At 44.5% G+C, this 22,346-nt stretch overlaps 1 protein-coding gene across 1 annotated transcript in view; it reads left to right on the top strand.

Moving 5' to 3' along the window:
* Positions 1-14,739: 14,739 nt before the first annotated feature.
* The window catches only part of COL26A1 (collagen type XXVI alpha 1 chain), a 179,542-nt gene continuing 171,935 nt past the window's right edge, over positions 14,740-22,346 (top strand). Inside the window, 1 exon segment of the mRNA XM_075719432.1 lies at positions 14,740-14,891. Coding sequence (XP_075575547.1) covers positions 14,740-14,891 — 152 coding nt within the window.

The following is a 22,346-nucleotide window of genomic DNA, read 5'->3' as shown; positions in this document are numbered from 1 at the left end:
TGTTGTAAACTTGAAGCTTGTTGCTTAAGAAGCTCAGGGAAGGGATATGTCTCTGAGCTTCAAAGCCTAGCTGATTAAGTAAATCATAGAATCATAGAATCGTTTAGGCTGGAAAAGACCTTTAAGATCATCCAGTCCAACCATTAACCTAACATTACCAAGTCCACCACTAAACCCATTAAGGGTCGAGTAGCAATTTCGTGTTTCCTGGCTTGGTGACTGGATTATTTAGAATGAAAGTAAAGACTAGGAATCATTAAGATTGGAAAGATCTCTGAGATCATCAGTCCAACCATCAACCCAACGCCACCATGCCCACTAAACCATGTCCCAGAGTGCCACGTCTACCCGTTTTTTGAACACTTCCAGGGATGGTGACTCCACCACCTCTCTGGGCAGGCTGTTCCAATGCTTGACTACCCTTTCTGTGAAGAAATTTTTCCTAATATCCAATCTAAATCTCCCCTGGTGCAGCTTGAGCCCATTTCCTCTCATCCTGTTGCTAACTACTTGGGAGAAGAGACCAACACCCACCTCACTACACCCTCCTTTCAGGTAGCTGCAGAGAGCGATAAGGTCTCCCCTCAGCCTCCTTTTCTCCAGGCTAAACAACCCCAGTTCCCTCAGCCGCTCCTCATAAGGCCTGTGCTCCAGACCCTTCACCAGCCTTGTTGCCCTTCTCTGAACACGCTCCAGCACCTTGATGTCTTTCTTGTATTGAGAGGCCCAAAACTGGACACAGTATTCCAGGTGCGGCCTCACCAGTGCTGAGTACAGGGGCACAATCACCTCCCTGCTCCTGCTGGCCACACTATTCCTGATACAAGCCAGGATGCTGTTGGCCTTCTTGGCCACCTGGGCACACTGCTGGCTCTTGTTCAGCCAGCTGTCAACCAGCATCGCCAGGTCCTTTTCAACCAGGCAGCTTTCCAGCCACTCTTCCCCAAGCCTGTAGCGTTGCATGGGGTTGTTGTGACTGAAGTGCAGGACCCGGCACTTGGCCTTGTTAAACCTCATACAGTTGGCCTCAGCCCATTGATGCAGCCTGTCCAGGTCCCTCTGCAGGGCCATCCTACCCTCGAGCAGATCGACACTCCCACCCAGTTTGGTGTCATCTGCAAACTTACCGAGGGCACGCTCAATCCCCTCATCCAGATCGTTGATAAAGATGTTAAACAAGACTGGTCCCAAAACAGAGCCCTGGGGAACACCACTTGTGACCAGTCGCCCACTGGACTTAACTCCATTTACCACAACTCTCTGGGCTTGGCCACCCAACCAGTTTTTTACCCAGTGAAGAGTACGCCTGTCCAAACCATGAGCCGCCAGCTTCCCAAGGAGAATATTATGGGAGACGGTGTCAAAGGCTTTACTGAAGTCCAGGTAGATAATGTCCACAGCCTTCCCTTCATCCACCAGGCGGGTCACCAGGTCATAGAAAGAGATCAGGTTGGTCAAGCAGGACCTGACTTTCATGAACCATCATGAAAATGATGAAGGTTTGGATGAAGTGTGGCTGTCCTCTGGATAATATTTTGGTAGATCTATGAAAAAGGACCAAACAGAAACCAGACATTAAGGTGCATTGACAGGGGTGCAGTGGAGCGCTGCTCTTTATCATGAGTCTGTTTCACTTAAAAGTGCCTACTAAGGTGGGGTGAGCACTCATTTCAGTCCTTCTCTCTCAGAAAACATATTCTAGAATCAACAGAAAAAGCTCATGCAAAACCTGTTGCTTGGTTCCTGCCAACAGATTGTCAGGGACTACAGCTCTGATTTATTTGTGTTCTCAAAGTCCTTCCCAGAGGAGATGAGGATCTTTATTTCCTTTTTATAGATGGAGAAACAAAAGCAGAGAACTGTTAAATGACTTGCATGAGGAACCTACCTGGCTGACAGCAGATCTAGGATTAATTAAAATGCCTCTAAGTGTCAGTGCCAGCTGTGGCCAGTCACAGAGGCAAGGAGGCAGGCAACTCAGCGGCCAGTGTATTTTCCTGACCAGCGGACATGAACTCAGTGACATCTTAAGTGGCCCAATTCTCCCTATGTACCTTCATCAAAGTCAGTGTAAGTTCCCAAGGGATGAATTTGACTTGCTCCATTTATGCAGCAATGTATAAACAAAATACAAGGAGCAGCAGTCTACCTCCATGACCCCCCCAAGAAAACATACCAAAGTGCTCTTATTTTGGAGTCACAATACATGAATCCAGAGGTAGGATTTAGTTTCTACTGTTTAAATCTTGAGGTGCAGCTGCAGATGGTGTCTCTGATAGATGTTGTTTTGCTTATTCTAAAGTAGTTGCTCTGATCACATTCTGTGGAGCAACAGTAACACCTAGTGGCTAAACGTGCCAGTCCATTGCCTCCTTTCTTTGCTTCCCTTCAAGAAGTACAAGTTGGAGGGGACATGGTGTGATTGACAGTTTTCACTTGCAAGGCCAACACTTAGGATCTCCAGGGATTTGCCATTTTCCTTTCAACCCCCCACCATGTTCTGTTTTCTATTAAAAGTGGTAGATGAAATATGAAACTCTTCCTCCCACCTCCCAACCCCCTTCACTTTTCTGGCTCATGGAGGAGGTTGTTCCAGTCCATCTTGATCTGTAGGTGGGTGGGCTGTGAGTGGCCGAGCCTACTGCTTCCAGCTTGGAGCACTCGGATTTCTGTAAGGAATCCAAGCTTTTTTCTTTTTCTTTTTTTGTCTGAAAAGGATCAAGCAGATCATCTGATGGAGGTTGGTGACTTCAGTGCATTTGATAATGTGGTGTTAACTTGCCTGCGTTAAGGCAGACCAAACTGATCTGTTCCAAGAAGTACCATTTCTTAAGATGTGGTATGCAGGATTGTTTGCCATGATCTACTGGGACTGCTAATTCATCAGAGAGGGACCCCCTAGAAAAATAGCATTTGAGAGGAAAGAACCCACAGATGTTTATTGTGTTAGCAGGAGAGCCCTTCAGAGGGTCTTCTTTCCCCCTCACAGGGGAAAGTTTCAATTTTTCCACGGAAAAAAACATTAAGCAAAAGTATTTCTGCTAAAGCCCAGATCATTTGCATTTGTAAATAGAACCTCAGCTCTTTGTGGGAATTACAGTACTGACACATTATGGTCTTGTCATATTCATGCTGTCTAATTTTAGGCTTCTGATTTAGGTATAACTGTTGGAAGCCTCTATTTAGGAGAGTCTTCACTGCCTGTTGACAGAGCCTGGACTCTTAATTCGTGCTGTGGATGCATGGTCTTTTACACATGACATAAACTTGTATCACCACCCACTCAGAGAAGTAGTATTGCCTCCATTCACGTCCCTGGCTCTCCGCCTAGCTTCCTTCCAATTACCTGTTTAGATGGAACTGATTCAACTGAAAACTAGTCTGATGCCTCTGGAAAAAAAGAAAATTGGCTCCTTGAACCTGTTCACTGTATAACTGCACAAAAACCTGGTGCTAACAGAAAGAAGGTAATGAGGACCAGTGGGGATGTGGCCAAGTGGGACAAGGATGGGACCATTTCTTTCAGCTACTGTGCAGATGTACACTGTATTAAAGCATGCATATAGTCATACCATTAGTCAGACCTCTTAAATTTAGTGTTCTCAAAACCTGTTTGTGAAAGCAGTCAAAGAGAAATACAGCCTGATGGTGAGAAATGAGAAATATTGTGCTGGGATGTGTTGGGCACCTTTTACTCTTAGAAGAGAGCATGGCAGCCTTGTTAGGCTGGGAGAAAAACCTTTCTTTCTGTTTGGTAAAAACTGTTTCATAGGTGGTAGACTACAAAGTATTGAAACAAGACAATCAAAGGATAATTGTTATTTGTGATTCACAAGGACTCATGGAACCTTTTCTATTAGACCCGTATGCTTTTTGTTTTGAATATAAAATTTCAAAGTAAGTTTTGTTTCTTACTGACAGCTGTGGTGTCTGCCACCCCTGTTGGTCTGGAAAGAGCCTGCGTTTATTAACATTGTCTGATCTATTTATTCACTCAAGGCCAGACCCTCAATGACTTCATAGAAAGCAAGCAAAAAAGTGTGTACAGTCTTGTCACTACACCACTGCCATGTGGTCCTATAGGAGAGGAGATCCTACTGACAGGAAGATTTTGTTTTCTCTCATTTTCATCCTCTGATTTGACTTATGTGTTACTTTGGAGTTTATGGCCAAACACGGGAGTTCTTTAACTCTGTGGTCCTTCCAGGCATTATATTTCTGCTAACATCCTGGGCCAAATCAGCTGTCTTTTCAGATGTCTCACATTCATTTTCATTTAAGGCTTAATTACTTCTTGGCAGTACGCCATCAGAGACAACAGATTTATACCAGTAATTAGTATGTTCTGAGTAGTCTGGAACAAGATCTCAAATCCTTCCTTCTCTGCTTAGGTATCTGGATACAGTGCTTAACTCTATGCCCTCAACCTAAAAATGTGTAGCCCTGATAATTCTGCCTCAATTCCTTTGAAACCTGGGAAAAGTAGTACTCTAGTTTCCAATGCTTGACTCACTTGCAAACTCCTCATTTGAAAGGTCCTCCTTAATATCTTACGGCTACAAATACACGGATGAGCGAGACGCGCATTTTGATTGAATGTGGCCTGCCACTGTGGACTTGCTGCAGTTGAAGAACCTTGCATTTCTGCAGGTAGGGGCAGAGTTACAAGCAGCGTGTTGCGCTATGTATTTTAAACACCATGAGGAATGTCTTGGAAATATAAAAAGCAAAGTAGACTGAGTACTATAAAAGAATTCATATTTAGTACAGATTGTTGATCATGTAGTATTAAGTGGGTTTTTTTATTGTTCTTCAATAACTTGAAAACTTAAATCTTCTACTTTTGGCTTGGCTAGTGATGTCTTGAGCTCGGTTGTGAAAATACTATGCTTCATCTAAGCACAGATTGTTATAGTTTTCATCTTAATTAGCAAGCTCCAGATTTAGATGGATTAATACAATCACTCTTTCTTTCTTTTACCGTAGAAGTTCAGAAGTATAATCTGTCACTTGTGAGAACATAAAGAATTGAACTGGAAGCATTCCAAACTCTTTACTGTAAGTGTTCAAAGATTTAATGGAGTCCTCAGTCATAAAATCTTTAATTTGAACTAGACCTTTATATTCTCCATTCTTAAATTAACTATTTTTACATCCAGGGGATTTCCTGTTATCCAAGTATGTACGGAGGCCCTTTATTTCCCTCTGTGTGTGTTTTTTAATTCAAATCAAATGTAAATGTCAGTGGTTGATTACACTTAACCTCCTTAGGTTCATATTTCTTATTTAATTGCATTACATTTTAAGGTTTAAGGCTACATATTTACTGCTGTTAATAGCACACCACATTTTAATGAAGCTGTTATCTTCTGTGAATATATACAGAACAATGGAGATTAATGATACAGGATCTTTCAAAGAAACTGTATCTCAAAGTCATTTGAAATGAATAAACACAGTGGAGAGTTTCAGTTAATGTAGGTCTTTACCTAAAACAGCTTCAAAACTAAGAAAATGAATGGTTGGGTTATCAAAACTGTTTGCTCTCCTCTTCCCCAGCCACAGACTGCACCTCAGTAGGTCACTAGCCATAACTGCAGTGTGCCAGGGCATATGTTACAAGCTGTAGTTGTTCTCAGAGATGCTCCAGAATTGCAGCACTGCTTTTTCCAAAGTCCACTCACCTCCTCTGTAAGCTGGCCAGACTCCTTCTCTGCCTGACCTACAGCTCAGCTCTGTAAATCTATTGTCAGTCAGTTCAGGGGAGGCTCAGAACATGGAAAACAATTATCTAATTTTCTTGAAACATCTAAAAAAAGGCAAGTATTACCTAGAGATCATGTACAGAAAATCTGGGACAAATCTACTGTGCTCTGCTAGAAAGCCAGCCAGCTGAACACCTGTTTTCAATGCAAAATAGTGCATCACCCTACAGTTGGGGCACTGCACTGGGTTTTTCACAACAATCTTGGAGTTAAATACTCAACATGTGAATTGAGCCAAAAATGTTTTGCTGTGAGCCACTTCTTTCCAGGCACACAGCGAGGCTGATAGTCTTGTCCTACCATTCCATCACATACCAAAAATCTCCTTCGTCTGGTCAAAAGCTTTTATTTCTTTTTTTGGGCAACAATCAGTTGAAACATTTCATAGTATCTTGCAGACTTTATAATTTCCTTTCTGCCAAAAAAAGAACAATTTATCTCTCTCTTTAGATTATGTCTCATCTTGCTGCTTTTTTCTTCTCTTATTTCATTATTTTTACTATCTATACCGTATCATTTTTATTCCATTTTATTATCCTTACAATAGCCATGATATATAACAAAGCACTAAACCCTGTGTTATAAAGGGAGGCACTGAGAGATTGCCTGGTGGCTCTGGTAGGTCAGGGAGTTCAAGCAGATTCTTTCTGGGTGTAGCCTGACAGCCCATGTATCCTTCCTGCCTGAGACCCAGTGGCATGAGAGGTTCTGAGCCAGTGTAATCCCAGAGGATTATTTGGGGATTGTTTTTGCATCTGTAGAGAGATTGATCTCCCTTAGGCAGCACCGAAAATAGAGAGAGATGAAGAACATTTCTTGTGATGAAGGAGAGATCTGCATTCTGTGTGAGGAGCTGGATATTTGCAAAGTACAATTTCGTAGTTCCAGTTTGGGTCATTTAGAAATGGAAGCGAGGAGGGGAGGGAAATCTGCATGCAACCAGTTCAAGAAGGTGCTCAGACTAAGCTTGTTTGACAAAACTACCCAGAGGCCCTGGAAGAGGGGTGGATTTTGGATACCACGCTCATTAGGTGTGGTATCCATTGGTGACAGTAGAGTATACTGTGAACACCTAAGCTAGCATTAGTGTACATGTGCATAGCCAAGAAATACTTGGATCCAATTGCCTTGCAGTGACTTTAGCCTTTAATGCCTACAATGATTCTTTCGTGTTTAGCACCTTAGTCACCTTTTTATTGCTTCCATGGAGGAATCTGTAAGATTCAAGAGAGATTAGGTAGAGAGCCAGCTAAAGAGCAAGACAGTGCCACTGAACAGTGTTGGGTTTACATACTTGATTGCTCCCCTTAGAATGAATAGAGCAAAATGTTCATAAAGGTAAATTGATAAATCTGGAGAATATTCTCTTTAAATAACCCCCAGAGCTCTCAGGCCTAACACACAGCTGTAGAAAAAAGACCCCAACAACTGAACAGGATGTTGGGTTGCATTACAGTAAGAACAGAGTATATAGCAAAAAGGTGTTATTGTTATTACATAAAACACTGGTGAGTTCTTGTTCAGAGTGCTCTTTTCAGTACTGCTCCCTCTACCTAAGAAGGATATGATTAAGGGGATAAAGCAGGAAAAATGAGAATAATACTGTGCCTTTCAGCTCTGAGTTACCAAAGCTCTTCAGTCTTGCTTTATATTATCTTGTTTAAAAAGAGATCTTGATGTGATTCAGTCAATGATTTTAAAATAATGAAGGGGATTAATCACATTGAAACAAAGTCTATGAAAACAAGGAGACTTAATTTGAAAAATAGGATCTTGGGAAAAGAATGAAGACAGAGAAGGGAGAGGCTCATGTGAATGCTTCAAGAAATATGTAATGTCAGTTATCAGTGGGGTCCTGTGAATCTAGAGGCACAGTGCTCTAGAGCAGAATATAAGGTGAAGGTAGAACTGTAAGGAAAATACAGGTGTGACTGTTGGCTTGTGGCTGACTACTTACCAGTAACACAGAGAGATAGTGAAAGCCATGCCGGAGCAGGCTCTGGGAAACACCTACAGCAAGGAGGAAAGAGAAGGTCCTGCAGCCTGTGTGGTAAGGTCCAACACAGGCAAAGATGGTGCAGGAAGGCACTGACTGGCAAGAAGTTTGCACTGTGAAGACATGTGGCTGGCAGGTAAGCAGTTTGTGGAATAAGGTAGAGGAGAGAAGAGGGAGAAAGCATATGGCTGCTATTAATCCACCTTAACTGCAGAAACCGAAGGTGAAAATGCTGGAGGCAATTTCAGATCTTAGCTGGGCAGAATCATGCTGTGGAGGTGGTGGTCCCTGTACAATAGTTACAGTGCCACGATTTTCAGCTTGCAGCCCACAAACTTTTGAAGGACCATAGCCAACTTCTAGGGGGCCTGTGAAAGCCAGCTAAGAAAAGCAGACTATTGTGGTTAGGCCTCATTGTCATGGCCCACAGGGAAAGTTCCTAGGAGATTTGAAAAAAGCCAATAAAAGCTGGAAAAATATGGATGGAACATACGGATTTGCTCTGTGGAGGAAAGGGGACTCCAGTCTCCCCACTTGCATCCCCCTCAGTTCTTTTGTTCCTTGGCTCCACAGGGCGGGTGGCACAACCTCTGGAGTGTGCAGGAGCTGGGATTGCCATAAATCCTTTCTTATCTGTTTTGTGTGCCTTTACTTGTGTATTTTGTCAGGAAAGGGGTGAGCCCACTCCCTTTTATGTGACTTGCACAATACAGAAAGGGAACTCAGACTCCCATGCATGTTGGGTTGATCAAGTCAGGCAGCCTGGGTCCATGAGAAAATTGAGAAAAGTAGGATTTCAGGGCCAGAGTCCAAAACTGAGACCTTTTTTGGTCATAAAAGTCCTTGATTCTCTGAGATTCAGAGGGAGCCTGTGACTCCATTGAAAATTGCAGCCTGATATCTAGTAGCTCCTTCCACTGCATGTTACAAAGTACTTCATTTTGTTGTAGAAGTTCAAGACTGTCTGTGGTCTGAAGAGTTTATAAATTCAGTGTTTATGTCCTGTACAGCATCAAGCAAGCAGGCAGACCTCAGTGACTGAATAATGTTTAATGAACAGTTAATGAACAAGAACATAGTCCAAGGATACAGACATGGAGGCAGACCTCCCAATGTTTTCTTTAGTGACCTCAGTGATGGAAGAGGGAACATGCTTATTAAATCTGTAGATGAGGCAAAGCTGGAACTGAATGCAAGAACACTGGAAGGCAGGATTAAAATTTCAAGTGATCTTGACAAATTGGTGATATGATCTGAATAAAATAAGATGAAACTCATTAAGGACAACTGCAGGGCACTATGCTTTGGCAGGAACAGTTTTAACTAGCAAATTCAGGATGGGGGAAAGTCAGGCTAGCAGTTCTGCAGATAAGGGAGAGAATCCCAAACTAAACATGGATTAACAATGATGTACAGATGTCAAAAAGGCAAATCCTCAGCAGGGCAGAGGTATTGCACAGAAGTGTAGGTTATGGGTACCATACTATGAGATAGATGTACCAGCAGGAAAGTCCAGAGGAGAATACCAAAAAGGATCAGAACTTTGTAATATATGACCTACAGGGAAAGTCTGAAGAAGTTGGCATTGATTTGCTTCTAGAAGGCAAGAAGAGGTGTTAAAACATTTTTAAAAGTATTTTGAAAAATTAAAAGCCTGTTCAAAGAGAGAAGGAATAGTTTTCTATATCCATAACGGAGAGAATAAGACATAAAGAACTTAAATTGCAACAAAACAGACTGAGGTTGGATGTTAAGGAAAACTACCAGTACAGAGTGCAAAGCATTGGAGTATATTTTCAGATGAGCATGGGGAGTTTCTGTCTTGAGGTCTTTCAGAACAAGGTAGAAAAATTCGTGCCAACAATAATCTATGTAGATCCTGCCTTCTACCAGGGAGAAGGAAGAGGGATTAGATAACTTTTGCAGTCCTTCCTGGCTACTTCTGAATGTGTTTCTACTCTGGCAGGTTTGAGTGCAATAGACCTGGTGCTGTTTGTACCTTGGTTTTATCAGACCTGTGTGAATCCCTGCTTTATTGCATTCTTGGTGAGTCTGATGGGTCAAGGGTGTGTCGACAAACTCCCTGTGCTTCTGCAGATCAGTGCTTCAGCGCATGTCCATTTGGGAGGATTTTTGCCTGACATCAAAGGTGACATAAATTATTCTTCCCAGGACACAATAATGCTCAGAGTATGTGTAATTCCACGGGATGTAGTTATTGTCTCGCTGATCTCTTGAGTCATCACTTTTTCCATCTGCTGAATTATGTTTCAATCTGAGTTATTTTATCCAGTATATTACTTTATAATACCCACACAGGTGCTTCACTCAGGCAAAGTTCTCATCTAAGGTCAATGAATTTTGCCAAAGTCATGACTTCTGGATTATTTCTTGTGCTTCATACAATACCACTGCCTATCATGTTTACTGTATGCTAAACTGCTCATGTAAGCGTGACAATTTCTCAGTTCTATTCAATTTTGAGTTCAGCTGTGATTGATTTATTCCAGGTCAAATTCAGGAATTTTTCCCACACTAGCTACCTCCTAGCTTAAAAGAAAAACCACCACAGTCCCCTAATATTTTCAGTTTGGCTCAGGTTTGGTTTGACTCCCCAGTAATAGATGTGTTACAATAACCTTAGTAATCTTATAATTTAATTTATAACAGAGAGCTTGAACTCTTACTGTTACTAAGCTTTTATCCATCTCTTCTAAGTTTCCAAGGTCAAGGTTCCTTGACTGCTTTGTTATATCACAAGGAAATAATCTAGGCACCTTAGGAAGCTAGAAGGGATTTATCCAAATTATTTTTGGTTTTAGATGGTCTTATCAATGACTTCTTCCTAGCTTCGAAAGGACACTTCATAATTCTAAAGTTCCACAAGATTTTATCAACTAGAACAAAGCTGCTTTTCCTTTGGTCTCTTCTTAGTACCCACATGAAAAGTGCACTCACAAAATCCAAGGGACAGGCCTTTCAAAATTTGTTTGCCATGATTCTAACAACATGGAGACTTTTTTTTGGCTAACTACTGACTTCTGTAAGTGGGGCTGAACAGTGAGATGGCATTGCAGCTCTGGGCCTCGACTCTGCTTACAGGTATGACAGTGCTTTTCTACCTTTTTGAGACACCTTTCAAACTGAAAACATTGTAGAAAACAAACCCCTCTTTTGCTGTATCATTCCGCTGTTTTTTCCTTTGCAACTGAACAAAAATCAGACTAAACTTTGAATGTTCCTTTTATCATCTGTATTTCTCCCCACTTCATTTATTGGCTGGCTTGCATGCAGTGTGTATGTTATAAAGAAGTTATAGATGTTTTCACAGAACAGTTTCTGATGTTTTATGTCCCAGGTATGCCCAATGGACTAGGAAGCTGAAAACTACTCCAGATCATGTGAAACACCATGTACCCACACATGTCCAATGGATTAGGCTTCTGACATGACAGTGTAAGGCTGTCACTTGCATGGAAGGTGTATGGGAGGAAGGCCCTCCAGGGACTGCTTTTTCATGATAGCAAAGTCAATAGGGTTGGTAAATCGAAAACCTGGCCCTTGCCTCTTTACTATTTCCCCCTGTTCTTCCATGCATTGTGGCTTTCCAGTATGCACCCTGCCTCTTCCATCTTGAACTGAATTGGTGAAATACATCCAAATAATTTATCTAGCCCTGATTGCATGTGCAATTCTTTAATTAACATGCTTATGCACAGGCATAAAAAGTGTAGCTTTATATTTTGAAATGTATTATGTCTGGTTTATAAGAATAGCACTGTTCAGATTTCAAGGGTTCTCTTCTCAAAGCTAGTCTCTCTGATAAATTGAATGGATTATGTTTTTGTTGGCTGTCTTTGTTACCTCCATCACTGTGTTTCCAATTTATCAACATAGTTTTGAGAAATTGTTAGAATATGTTGCACTCGTAAGCACCGTGGGGAGAAAAAATATTCATTTATTACTGCTATTGTGTTTGATTATATTATGCATATCCAAAGAACTAAAATGAAATGTCATCTTTAATTCTCCCCTTACAGTAGACAATATCACCCTTTCTTCTCTCTTTCCAAAAACAGCTTGGAAGCTAATTCTTCATTTTCATTTTAAATCAGCCATACAGAGTAGAAGCAAGTGTGCATTAGGGACAGGGCAGAAGTAATGGGAGCCTGGAGATCTGAGCTCTATTTCTGGCTCTGCGTTTAGCTCTTTGCAGCCTTGAGCGAAGTCATTTGACCTCTGGTCTCCAGTCTCTCAGTTCATGAAATAGGAGGAATATCAGCTTCCTGCAGATGTCTCTAATAATTTGCGAAATCATGTGTTGTCTAATCACCTGTGTGTAATATCTCCTAGGGTCCTGCAAAGTCAGTGAAGGCTGAAGCAGCAGATTTTGCATGCAAACAAATATTAAATGCTCTTGGACAGTTAAGACTTGAAGACTGCAAAGAGCTTCTGAAGGGGCTAACCCAAGCCAAGAGAATGGGTCAGAAAGCCACTAGTGCCATTTAGTGCTGTTAAATACTGATAAATGATCTATGTCAGCCTGTCAGGAGAGGGAACTTTAGTGTGTTTGGGACAAGAGGCTGAACCAGGCCCTCAGCACACAGCCTGGAGCTGCAATAAACTGCCAGGGGTGGGGGTCCAGCTGCACGCAGTTTGGCTGTGCACGCACAGCCGAGGATGATCACTTGGACTAAAGGGCAGGGGAGCCTCAGAGAACTGTCCAGTGTTTTGGGTGTGCTGCAGCTCCTGGCTGCTTTCCCAGGAGAAGGCTGAATTTGAGGCAGTTTGTAGCCCTACTGAGAGGGGAGACCAGAGTGTAAGCCTCTTTTTTTTTGTTGTTTTTTTTTTTTGTTATCCTGTAAGGCTGAGCAGAGGTTTCCTGAGGACTGACTCTGAGCAAAATAGCTGAGTGGCTGAACATCCTAGGGTGAGTTGCTGGGAGCTGTGTGTTTTCTTGGGGGTGGGAGATGGGAAGGGAAGAAATTGCCCTTGCTGAGGGTGAGGGGACACTGAAGGGAAGGGTGCTCAGGCTGACCTGAGCCAGGGCTGGGGACAGAGGGCCCTGTTATGTCCCAGCTCCAGGCACTGAGGGCTTTTTGTAAACACATAGTGGCTGTTTCTAAGTGGGCTTGGCAGCTCAGTGCTGCTGGACCAGACCTTCTGAGCTCCCTTTGAGCCCAGAAAGTGCTGATCCATTGTCTGCTCCAGCCATGGGTCTGGGACACCCTGCAGGCAGCGGTGCTGCTCCCACCCCAGGGAGGCTGTGCTGAGCTGCGGTACTGACTGCACCCCTGCCTCCTTGTGGGATTTGCTCCAGTGATTAATGACAGCGGCTGCTTAAAAACCTGGTGCCTCATTTGCAGTCTAAACTTGTCTGGTTACAGGCTCCAGCCAAGGGCTATTTATCTCTGTGTGCAGGCTCTGGAGGTGGGCACCGTGGGGGAAGGGGTAGGTGCTCACCCGCGGGTGGGGGATGAACCTAGCCATTTTCCCAGTATCTTGTAGGAATTGTTTTCCAGCTGCAGAATCTTGCAGGGATTGTGTTGCCCCTGAGGGGAAGAAGTCTCTGTCTTTGCAGAGCCCCACAGGGAAGCCCCAGGCTCCAAGGATACCCCAGCAAGATTTGCTTTTGCTGGTAAATCAGGGCTGTCTTTGGATGGCTGCACAAACAGCAAAGGTGCAGAGGAGGTACTGTGAGCTTGCAGGATCTGAGGGTAAAAACTTAGAAACACGGTTGTGTCATCTTAAAAATTAAATCCCTCCTTGTAGTGTTTGGCTCAGTTGCTTGCCCAGTCAGTGAGCTGCAACAACCCAGGTTCCTCCGGAGCTGGGAAGGGGACACTGAAAGGCCAGCAGACAGGGTCTGTGGCACTGGCACCAAATGGAGGATGTACAAGGGCTTTCAACTCAAATTCAGCTGCTGTAGAGAGAGGGAGCCTCGCTGCTGGCTTCCTTCTTGGGGTACTGCCTTTGCAAAACACCCATGTTCTTCCACGCCTGCAAAAACATTCCTTGTGTCTGTGGCTGGGGTTGACTGCAATTCTCCAAGCTCAGGGCCATCCTGGGTGCTTATGTGTGATGCCAAAATGGGCAGGATGCACATACTCAGGCAGATTACTTTTTTGCTGGTTACCTTGTGAATGAAGCATCTTAAAAATTATTTATTTCCTACTTTATCTGTGTAACTTCTGCAGCGCAAATAGGGCAGTAGGCACCAGCTTTTGGGTGTCTGGGGCGCACCGCTGAAGTGCAGCGGGTTGCCCTCGAACTGGCTCTCGGTTAATCAGGCAGACGCAGGGCCCGGTGATCTGTCAGCGATGTTTTGGGTTTGGGGTCGGGGCTCGGGCTCCCCGGGTGTGCTCCCCGCCTGTGGCCAGAACTGCCTGCTGGCAGGGGAGCCGGAGCCCAAGCTGCTGCTGAGCCCGGGCTTCCGCGGTGCCGCTGCCCGCTCCGCCCGGCTGCGAGCCCGCTGCCCCGGCGGGGTTTGTGCCTACGCGGGGCCGCGGGTCGCCTCCCTCGGCTCGGCCCGCGGCCCCGGGGTGCCCGGCCGCCTCCACCGACGGGGAGCCCCTCCGCAGCGGGGTCTGCTGCGAGGCCTGGCAAGGGTTAACGCCGAAACCCCACGCCCACTTTGACGGAGTCGGACCAACCTCGCCAAATTTGAAAAGGCATCCGGGGCTGAGTGTGCGCCCTGGGCGCAAAGAGCCGCGCTGGCCCCGGACCCCCTGCGCGGGCAGCAGCCGCCGCCGCCGGGGCTCGGCTTGCCCAGGGACGGGGCTTCCCTTTGGGAGCCGGGGCAGCGGTCCCTGTGTCCCAGGCGCCCCTGCCCCGCCGTCCCCGGTCTCGGGGGCACCGCCGCGCCGTGGGATCCCGCCGTGACCCCGGCCAGGGCAGGCACGGAGGGGCCCCGCGCCTGCCGTGCCGTGTGAGAGGAAAAGGGCGGGGGGGCGGGAGGAAAACTCTGCTCTTGCAAAAATGCAGTTCGCTCTTTTCTTGTCCTGGTGCTGCTGCCTGCATGGATGCGCGCTAGGGACTGGCTTCCTCTACCAATTCCCAGCATCGACCCTGCAGCACAACTACCCAGAGCAGAGCTCGGGCTCGCCGGGCAGCGGCTTCGCCAGTCGCCGGTGAGTAGGACCGGGTCCGCCCCTCCGGTGAGGAGGCTGGGCCCCGCCGGTGGCCCCGGGGGGAGCAAGGCACGGCAAAACCGCGGGCAGCGATCCCCGCGGAGGGTGCGAGGGGCTTGCCGTGCTGCTGCCCCGCGGGGAGCCGGGCTGGGCTGCCCGCATCCTAAATGGGGCGGGGGAGCTCCCTACCTGCGCGCAGCGGTGTCCCTCTCGGGCAGGGGGAGACTAGGGAGTCGAGGAGCTGAGCTGGGGCAAATGAAACCCGCCAACTCGCTCTCCCCTTCTCGCCTCCCCCGGTCCCTCCGGGAGGCGAAGGTGGCTTTGCCGGGGCGGCGCGGCCCCGCGCAGCCAGAGCCGTAAAACCTCCGAGCCGGGACGCGGGTGATGCCGGCAGAGGGAACTGTTATAGCCCTCGGCTGCGAGCAAAAACTGGTTCAGCTCAACAAAGGAAAGACCTTAATTACAGATCTCTATTCCAGAGCTGCAGCTTTCAAATAGCTGTTTAAAACCAAACGTCCCACTCTTCTCCTCTCCCCCCCATCCCAAACCAATTTCTTAGAAACTTAATGTAAATCAGTTTTGATTTACTGTATCTTTCTCCTTCAGTAGAGCAAACAATTTAGGCTTCCCCCCACCCCCTCGTTTTCTCTGGGTATTTCTCCAGAGGTGAAACAGCTGTTCAGATGAATAAGCCACACTGTATAAAGCGAGAGAGTGGCTTAACCTGATTCCAGTTGTACTTAAATTTCACTTTTTTTTTTTTTTCTTTTTTTTTTCCTGCGAGTCCTTTAAATGGGGACATGGGAATTTAATATTCAGGGCTCGTCCATCCTGTCTCTACCTCTTTTCCTCCTCCCTTTGCTAATGCCTAGTGTGCACGAGTTACGCTGCTGTGGAGGAAGGCTTACGTTAGCACCGCTTATTTGGGCTAGGAATTGGGATAAGGCATCTACACAGCAGATTTGCATTGGCGTGTCACAGAAGTACCAGAGCGGGTGCTAGCCTTATGCCTTGCACAGTTCTCGCATATGGTGTGTATTTCATCTCCAAGTGGGGGTGGTTTTGTTTGCTGGCCTGTCAAACAGGCCTCAGTCTGTAGGGGGTGTGATGTTAAACTACAGTAACTGTCAAAGGGTTTGAAACGGCAGAAAATTATAGGAGAGTAATGGGATAAACCTATCCCAGCTGGATCTGTTCCAAGGTACCCCCTTCCCAAAGCATGAGCTGCAATGAGAACCACATGTCATTTGTCTTACATATCTATTAGCCTGCAGATCTTTGTTCAGAGCTACCACACTTACATGAGTGCGGACTGTATCTCTGCTCACCAAAGACCTTTCCCAATTCACACTCTTGCAAGATTTTCCCATGCCTCAGTTGTTTGGATAGCTGATGCTTTGTCAGGGGAATGTATCCCTCTCCAAGTCTATAAAGTGTTATATAAAACCATCTAAAGCTGATTTAAACAATGATGTTGGGAAAGCTGGTAGAGTTGTGTTGGTTTTTTTTTTTTTGTCCAATGGAACTTTGCCATGTGAGAATCTCCCATTCTAGTTTAAAACAGAGGGGGAAATAAAAAATTGAAGGGAGGGAAAAATCACTGGTGGGTATTTTGAAATAAAAATTCAAGTGCTTAGTCAAATATCACACGTTGAAGCAATCTTTGTACATTTTAATTTCCCCTTGAGTGGTGAAGTTTTGTTGTTGGCAAATGTCTAACAGCTTCACTTTCTGATGGGAAAATCTGTGTGGGAAAACTTTACCCAGCCACAATGTTGGACCTTTGGGGGGAGCCTCCTGCAGGGTGCAGCTTCAGGTTGGGATAGCTGTGCTTCTCTGGATTTAATACGGTGCTGGATAAGAATGAGGCTTTTTGCTCTAAAGTCTGACATTGGTCTACGTGGGTGTGAAGCCTTTTTTCAGGGGACTGAATGAGTGTGGTGTAAACTGTTGTTTACATTGTTCAGTGTCCCTTTTGCCATCTAAACAGGGGGTCTTAGTAGCTCCTGAATTATGTGAAGCAATAGCAGCTCTGTCCCAGCAGAGCTTGCTGGCCTCTGCCCTGAAGAGGCTGAGGAGGACACAAGATGGTGGGTAGGTGATTACTATTAATGACACTACATGGCCATTCTCACTTTCTTTTCTGCAACCTTCCCAGTGAGTGCTTTGCCCAGTGACTTCTGGCACTTTTCCTGGGTACCATCAGCCAAGTATAAGCAGGCCAGAGCCTTGAAAGTTACTGCTGGAGCTCCAGGTTTTGGTACGTTGCAGCACGTACTGATGCGATGCCCTACAGCTGACATGTTTGCTTGATACAAGACACACCATGTTCCTGCCGTTGTCTTTTTCTGTCCTTGATGAGCAAGTGAAGACATGATTGAGCTGTTGGGGAATCTGCTATCAATTTTTTTAAAATTAGCTTGTCATAAAAGTTTTATTTCTTCAAGGAAAAAAAAAAAGTTGCTGGAATCTTTTGTCTTCCACCTAGAAAACATCTTAAAACTCAATAGCTGATATAATTCTTGGTATCTAAGGTTGCAGGCTGTCTTGGAGATGCACTTCTGAGGCTCTGAGGTCTGCTGAACATTTTTTCTGCCAGAAGACTAAGGCCCTGGGTAGTGTAAAAAGCTTGGGGGGTGGTGGAGGGAAATTTGGAGGGAAAAAAAATTATTCCCATCCTTCAAAATAAAATTGGGGAATACTTGTTCTGGTGGAATGCTGCTTGCTTTGTTTCCTTTTTTAAAATGAAAATTCTAGCTTCTGGTTGGCTTCAGTTGACAGATCTTGGTTATTAGACCAAAGACACTTGCAGTCTCCCTTTGCATGAGCTTGAGTTGCTTTGAACTTCTGTAGGGGTTCTGCAAGTAATAATGACTGAAATCCAAGCAGCAGTGTTTGTTGGCGTTGTGTACATTGTAGAAGCCTCAATATTTTGTTTGAAATTCACATTCAGTGCGTGCATTTCTGACTTGTTACTGTGTTAAGGCAGTGAGAATGGGCAGTGGGTCTTACCCAAAGCATAAGAATGGAGGGGCTGTCTGCCAAGCAGAAACCCTTGTCCTCCAGACTTGGACATGAGAAGCTTTGCTAACTGAATTAAGGGAAGCTTATTCCCATGCTGGAAGTAGCTTGGTTCTCAAAGAACGCCTGCATCTGTGTTAGTTGTCTTTGGAATTGGTGTTCTCCCAGCTTAACTTCTCATCCTATTTTCCTGTAGTTTCAAATTAGTCATGCATCAAGTCCCTGTGAACTCAAGTGTGGGAGTTAGAAACTTCTGAGACTAGATGCAGTGCTTAGACTGGAAACCTCTTTGGATGTGAGGTGGAGGTAGCTGGAAGAAAACCCCCAAACATGAACCAGAAAGCAATGTAGGATGATAACTCTCTCTTATTGTTAGATTTACAGTAGCATCACAAAAGTCAGCTGGGGTGGATGCAAAGTCCAACTGTGATAGATAGACCTTCAAAACAGTTGGTTAGAGCATGGTGCTAATAACGCCAAGTTCACAGGTTCAATCCCTGCTTACTGCAGGGGGGTTGGGCTCGATGATCTCTCAAGGTCCCTTCCAACCTAAAGCATTCTATGATTCTATGATTCTAAAGCACTTACTCCTCAGCCTAAAAATTTCTTCCTGTGAATGAGCATTAGAACCACGATGTTACAAATAACAGGACAGTCCAAGTACGTGTTCTTATCCATACTATACTGGTAATTACAAATCGGTATTTATTTTGGTCACATAGTAATTCCTAGTGCTTGCTACAGCAGTGATGTTTCTTGAGGATGGATATGGAGAGGAAAGTAATATTGTTCGATTGAAATCTAAGTGCAACTTTTGACTGCTAGAGGCAGAGGTTTTGACATGGAAGGCCAGGTGGCTTCATTCATTTCTTGTTGCCACATATATGCCTTGGAGCACAACCCAGGAGAGTGAGACCTGGGTTCCAGTTGTGCTTTTACCAATGGTTTACTCTGTGTCAGAGGGCAAATCACTTTGCCATGGATTCAGTGGAGCAATTAAACATGCTCTGTGTGCGGCTTTGACGTGGGAAAGATATTTAAACTGATGTCAGCTTTCCTGTACTATAGTTTGTCTTACTTTCCCCCCTGAAAAACCTGAAGAGTTGATGCTTTCAGATATTTAGGTGATGCTTGAAATATGTTGTCAATTATTCCTTGAGGCTAGCAGTCTCCTAATAGGTCACTTCAATGGCTGGCTTTCAAGATCAAGATGTCTGGGTGGACCTGTTAGAGGCAGATCTGTTCTTTTCAGAATAGCTGCCTGCATTGTGCCTGGTCCTAGAGCTACACATTTGCTAGGACGGAATTGCTCCTCCCCAGCCCCATTTGAAGGACTGCACACAACTGCACTGTAATATAACAACCTCCAGCCTCTTAGGCGAGGTTTTAGTACTTTTAAGTAAGTGTGAGTCTTTTTATGTGATAGAAGCCTGTTCGTAATATTAAAAGGTAATCTGTAAATCAGTCTCCTGATTTATGCAGTCTGAGTGCTTTCAGAAAATGTATCTGGAGTTTTCCTGATGGTTGTCTGTTAATTCTCTCTTTACTAGAGAAAGATGATTTGAACCTGATTTCAGCCCCAAATTCTGATCCTCTTGTGGCTCTTAAGTGGGTGTGGCATATAAAACTATACATATTGGAAAAATGTGGTTCTTTTTCCTTTTACTGATAGGATCTTGCTTTCCGAGTCATTCTCTCCATCACCTAATAGTCTGCTCATTGCCTGAGGTCTGTGGTTTTCTATGGTTTGCTATGGACTGTGTGAGGATGTCAAGCAAACAAACTGGGATTTTTGTCACGCTGAGTTCTCTGCCCTAATTCCCCTTTGAAGTGCCCTACCCAGGTAAGAAGAGGTCAGAAGGTCTTAAGCTCATCACCAAACCCTTGCACTATTCCGGTGTTTTGTTTCCTGGACTCTGCAGCCATATGATCTTCATCTGACTTGTGGGGTTTGGTGCTGTAACTTTGCAATGCAATTAACAGTGAAGCCAATGGTAGTGTAAGGACCTAGCAACACTGGAATGGTTTTGAAATACCAGATGTGACTGTAGTTACTGCAGTAAATTGTATTCATTTAGGAAATCTCCTACTGTCTTGCCTTTCCAGCTGCTTGTGTGAATCATTTCCTCTCATGTAGGTTTCATTTACCAGCTCTAGGAAGGAAAAGCGAACCGAGAGGCAAAGCAATGGGTGGCAGTGAACTTGTGCTCCCTTTGGATAAATTAACAAATGTGTCTCTTTCAATAATCCTTATTTGTTCATTTTCTCAAAGTTGAGCTTGTTAGTGCACTAAAGTCCTAGTCGAAACATGTCAGGTTAGAAACTTCACAGCTTTGCCTGGCGGGGGGAGCAGTTCTGTGACACTTGGATCATGGAGTATTTACTTACATCTTTGTTTTATTGGGCTGTGTCTTGATAAAGGGGGAAAAATGAAGAATGACTGAAGTAACGATGAAAAACTGAAAGCAGAGAGTGCTTTAGGTCTGCTGGATTAGAATAACGGACCAGCTACTCATGCTCTTTCCTGCATTAGACCTCTAGCATGTCTGGAAACATGGTTTTGTAAAGCATAGACTACGTCTCCTGTAGGGTAATACTAAAATTCATCTGACCTCGTTTCTGCAATATGCTCAAAGCTCTCAACTCACTTTTAATTAGAAAGATGTAGACAGTGCTTAAATTTACTTTCACTGAGGCATAATGTTTATTTTGAGGCTTTGAGCATAAAGCTAGCCTGTGCCAACTTAGATAAAACTCTATTAAGGACCATAGCTGCCAAAGTTAAAAAAACCCATAATGCTACTAACTGGGTTACTGTCCTGCAATTTTTCAACTTTTTATATAGTTGAATAATACTAAAGCTCCTGCTTAGTGTATTTATGCACAATGTGGCACTGATCTGAGAGTCCTTAGTACTACTACAGGAAAGAACAAGGGTGGGAACTGCGATATTGTTCCTTATTGGTTTTGTTCCTTATCTCCCTTTTAGGAAGAAACAATTATTTGTTGACTTGCAATTTATTGCATGGAATAACATGGTTTAGATGTTTTGGCTGGTTTTGACAAGTTTCATGATTTCCTCTTCTTCGAAGTGAACAGATGTGCAAGTAAAGAGTGCTTGGGTGAAAGTGTTGCCCGTAACTTTTAGGCCTGGCTGTTTGAAAAGAGTTGGCTCTTTTTGAGAGGACCAACAAATAGGAAGCTATTTCAGGTTTGAGACTCCTTTTCAGCTTCCAAAGCAGGGAAATCATAGCTCTGGCAAAGAAAAAACCTCTCCTATCTGTTTAGAAATGGCTTTCACCCAGAGGGCCACACAATGGGTGCTACTGAGACAAAAGCTGAAGGCAGCTTCATAACGTTTTCTGTTTGGGACAGATCAGTCTCCTCTTCCATAACTATATGGTTTATCTGGAAAAGAGAATCTGCCACTTAAAATCATAGTAGTTGATTTTGAAACCTCTTTGAAGCTGAGAAGGTAACTGTGAGCTTCTCTTACGTAGGACTTCCTTTTACCTTTCCTTTTACTAATCTGTGATCTGCTGCGTGTCTCCTATCTGTCCCATGAGAGCTGAGTAGGGCTGTTGTTATCCAACCACCTTCCTCTGTGCTGAGCAAACAAATCATCTGTCAAAGCTTTAAAGCTAATATGAGGTACCACCACACAGAAATGCATCTATTCATGTCCAATCTTGACATCAGGATATGTAGTCAGATGTCTTTTTTAATCAGTTCCAACTTTTTCTGCCCCTAGGAACTGGGTGGAAGTGATACTCTTTGCAGTATTTGCACTAGATATAGGCATGTATTTGCTCAGAGCATCTCAGAAATGCCAGTGCAATGAAATCATGAGGCAACAGAATATCCCCCTGGACATGGTCGTGTATCCAAGTTGCACTGAGTCTGTAGAGTTAAGAACAGGTCAGGTCCTGTTTCTTCTGGGTGTCCCATCCTGTCCGTTCCGCACCCCCCCCCCCACCTTGGGGTTTTCTTTGGTGTATGTGCACTCTAGAGGGGAGTTGTTTTTGACTTTGCAGATGGACAAGACTCTTGATTCCTGCTTTCCATTTCTCAATGGATTAAAAAGACCAAGTATGTGTGGTGGGAAGAGAGTGCCTCATAAAGGCAGTGTAGGCAAAGGTGTTTTATAAAAGATACCTGTTTCATGTGTGGACAGTTTTGGGGGTGGACCCTGCAGAAGTGAGGAAGGGGATGCAGCAGATGCGATTGCAGGACCTGAGTATTAAGGTTACTGGTCTTCTGTTCTGTGTAAAAAACTGGAATAGGATGCTCTTTACCCTGTGCATGTTGGATGTTAGAGCTGTTTAGGACTAAGACAAGGCAGCAGCATCGGTGCTAAATGAGCTAAATACTCCTTTTGCCCTGTTGTGATGACCTTGTGAGATGGAGTTGCTCAGTGAAGGCACTGCACAAAAA

This window comes from Pelecanus crispus, chromosome 12, assembly GCF_030463565.1.
Source record: "Pelecanus crispus isolate bPelCri1 chromosome 12, bPelCri1.pri, whole genome shotgun sequence".
NCBI lineage: Eukaryota > Metazoa > Chordata > Aves > Pelecaniformes > Pelecanidae > Pelecanus > Pelecanus crispus.
This window is presented reverse-complemented; position numbering and strand designations above follow the sequence as displayed.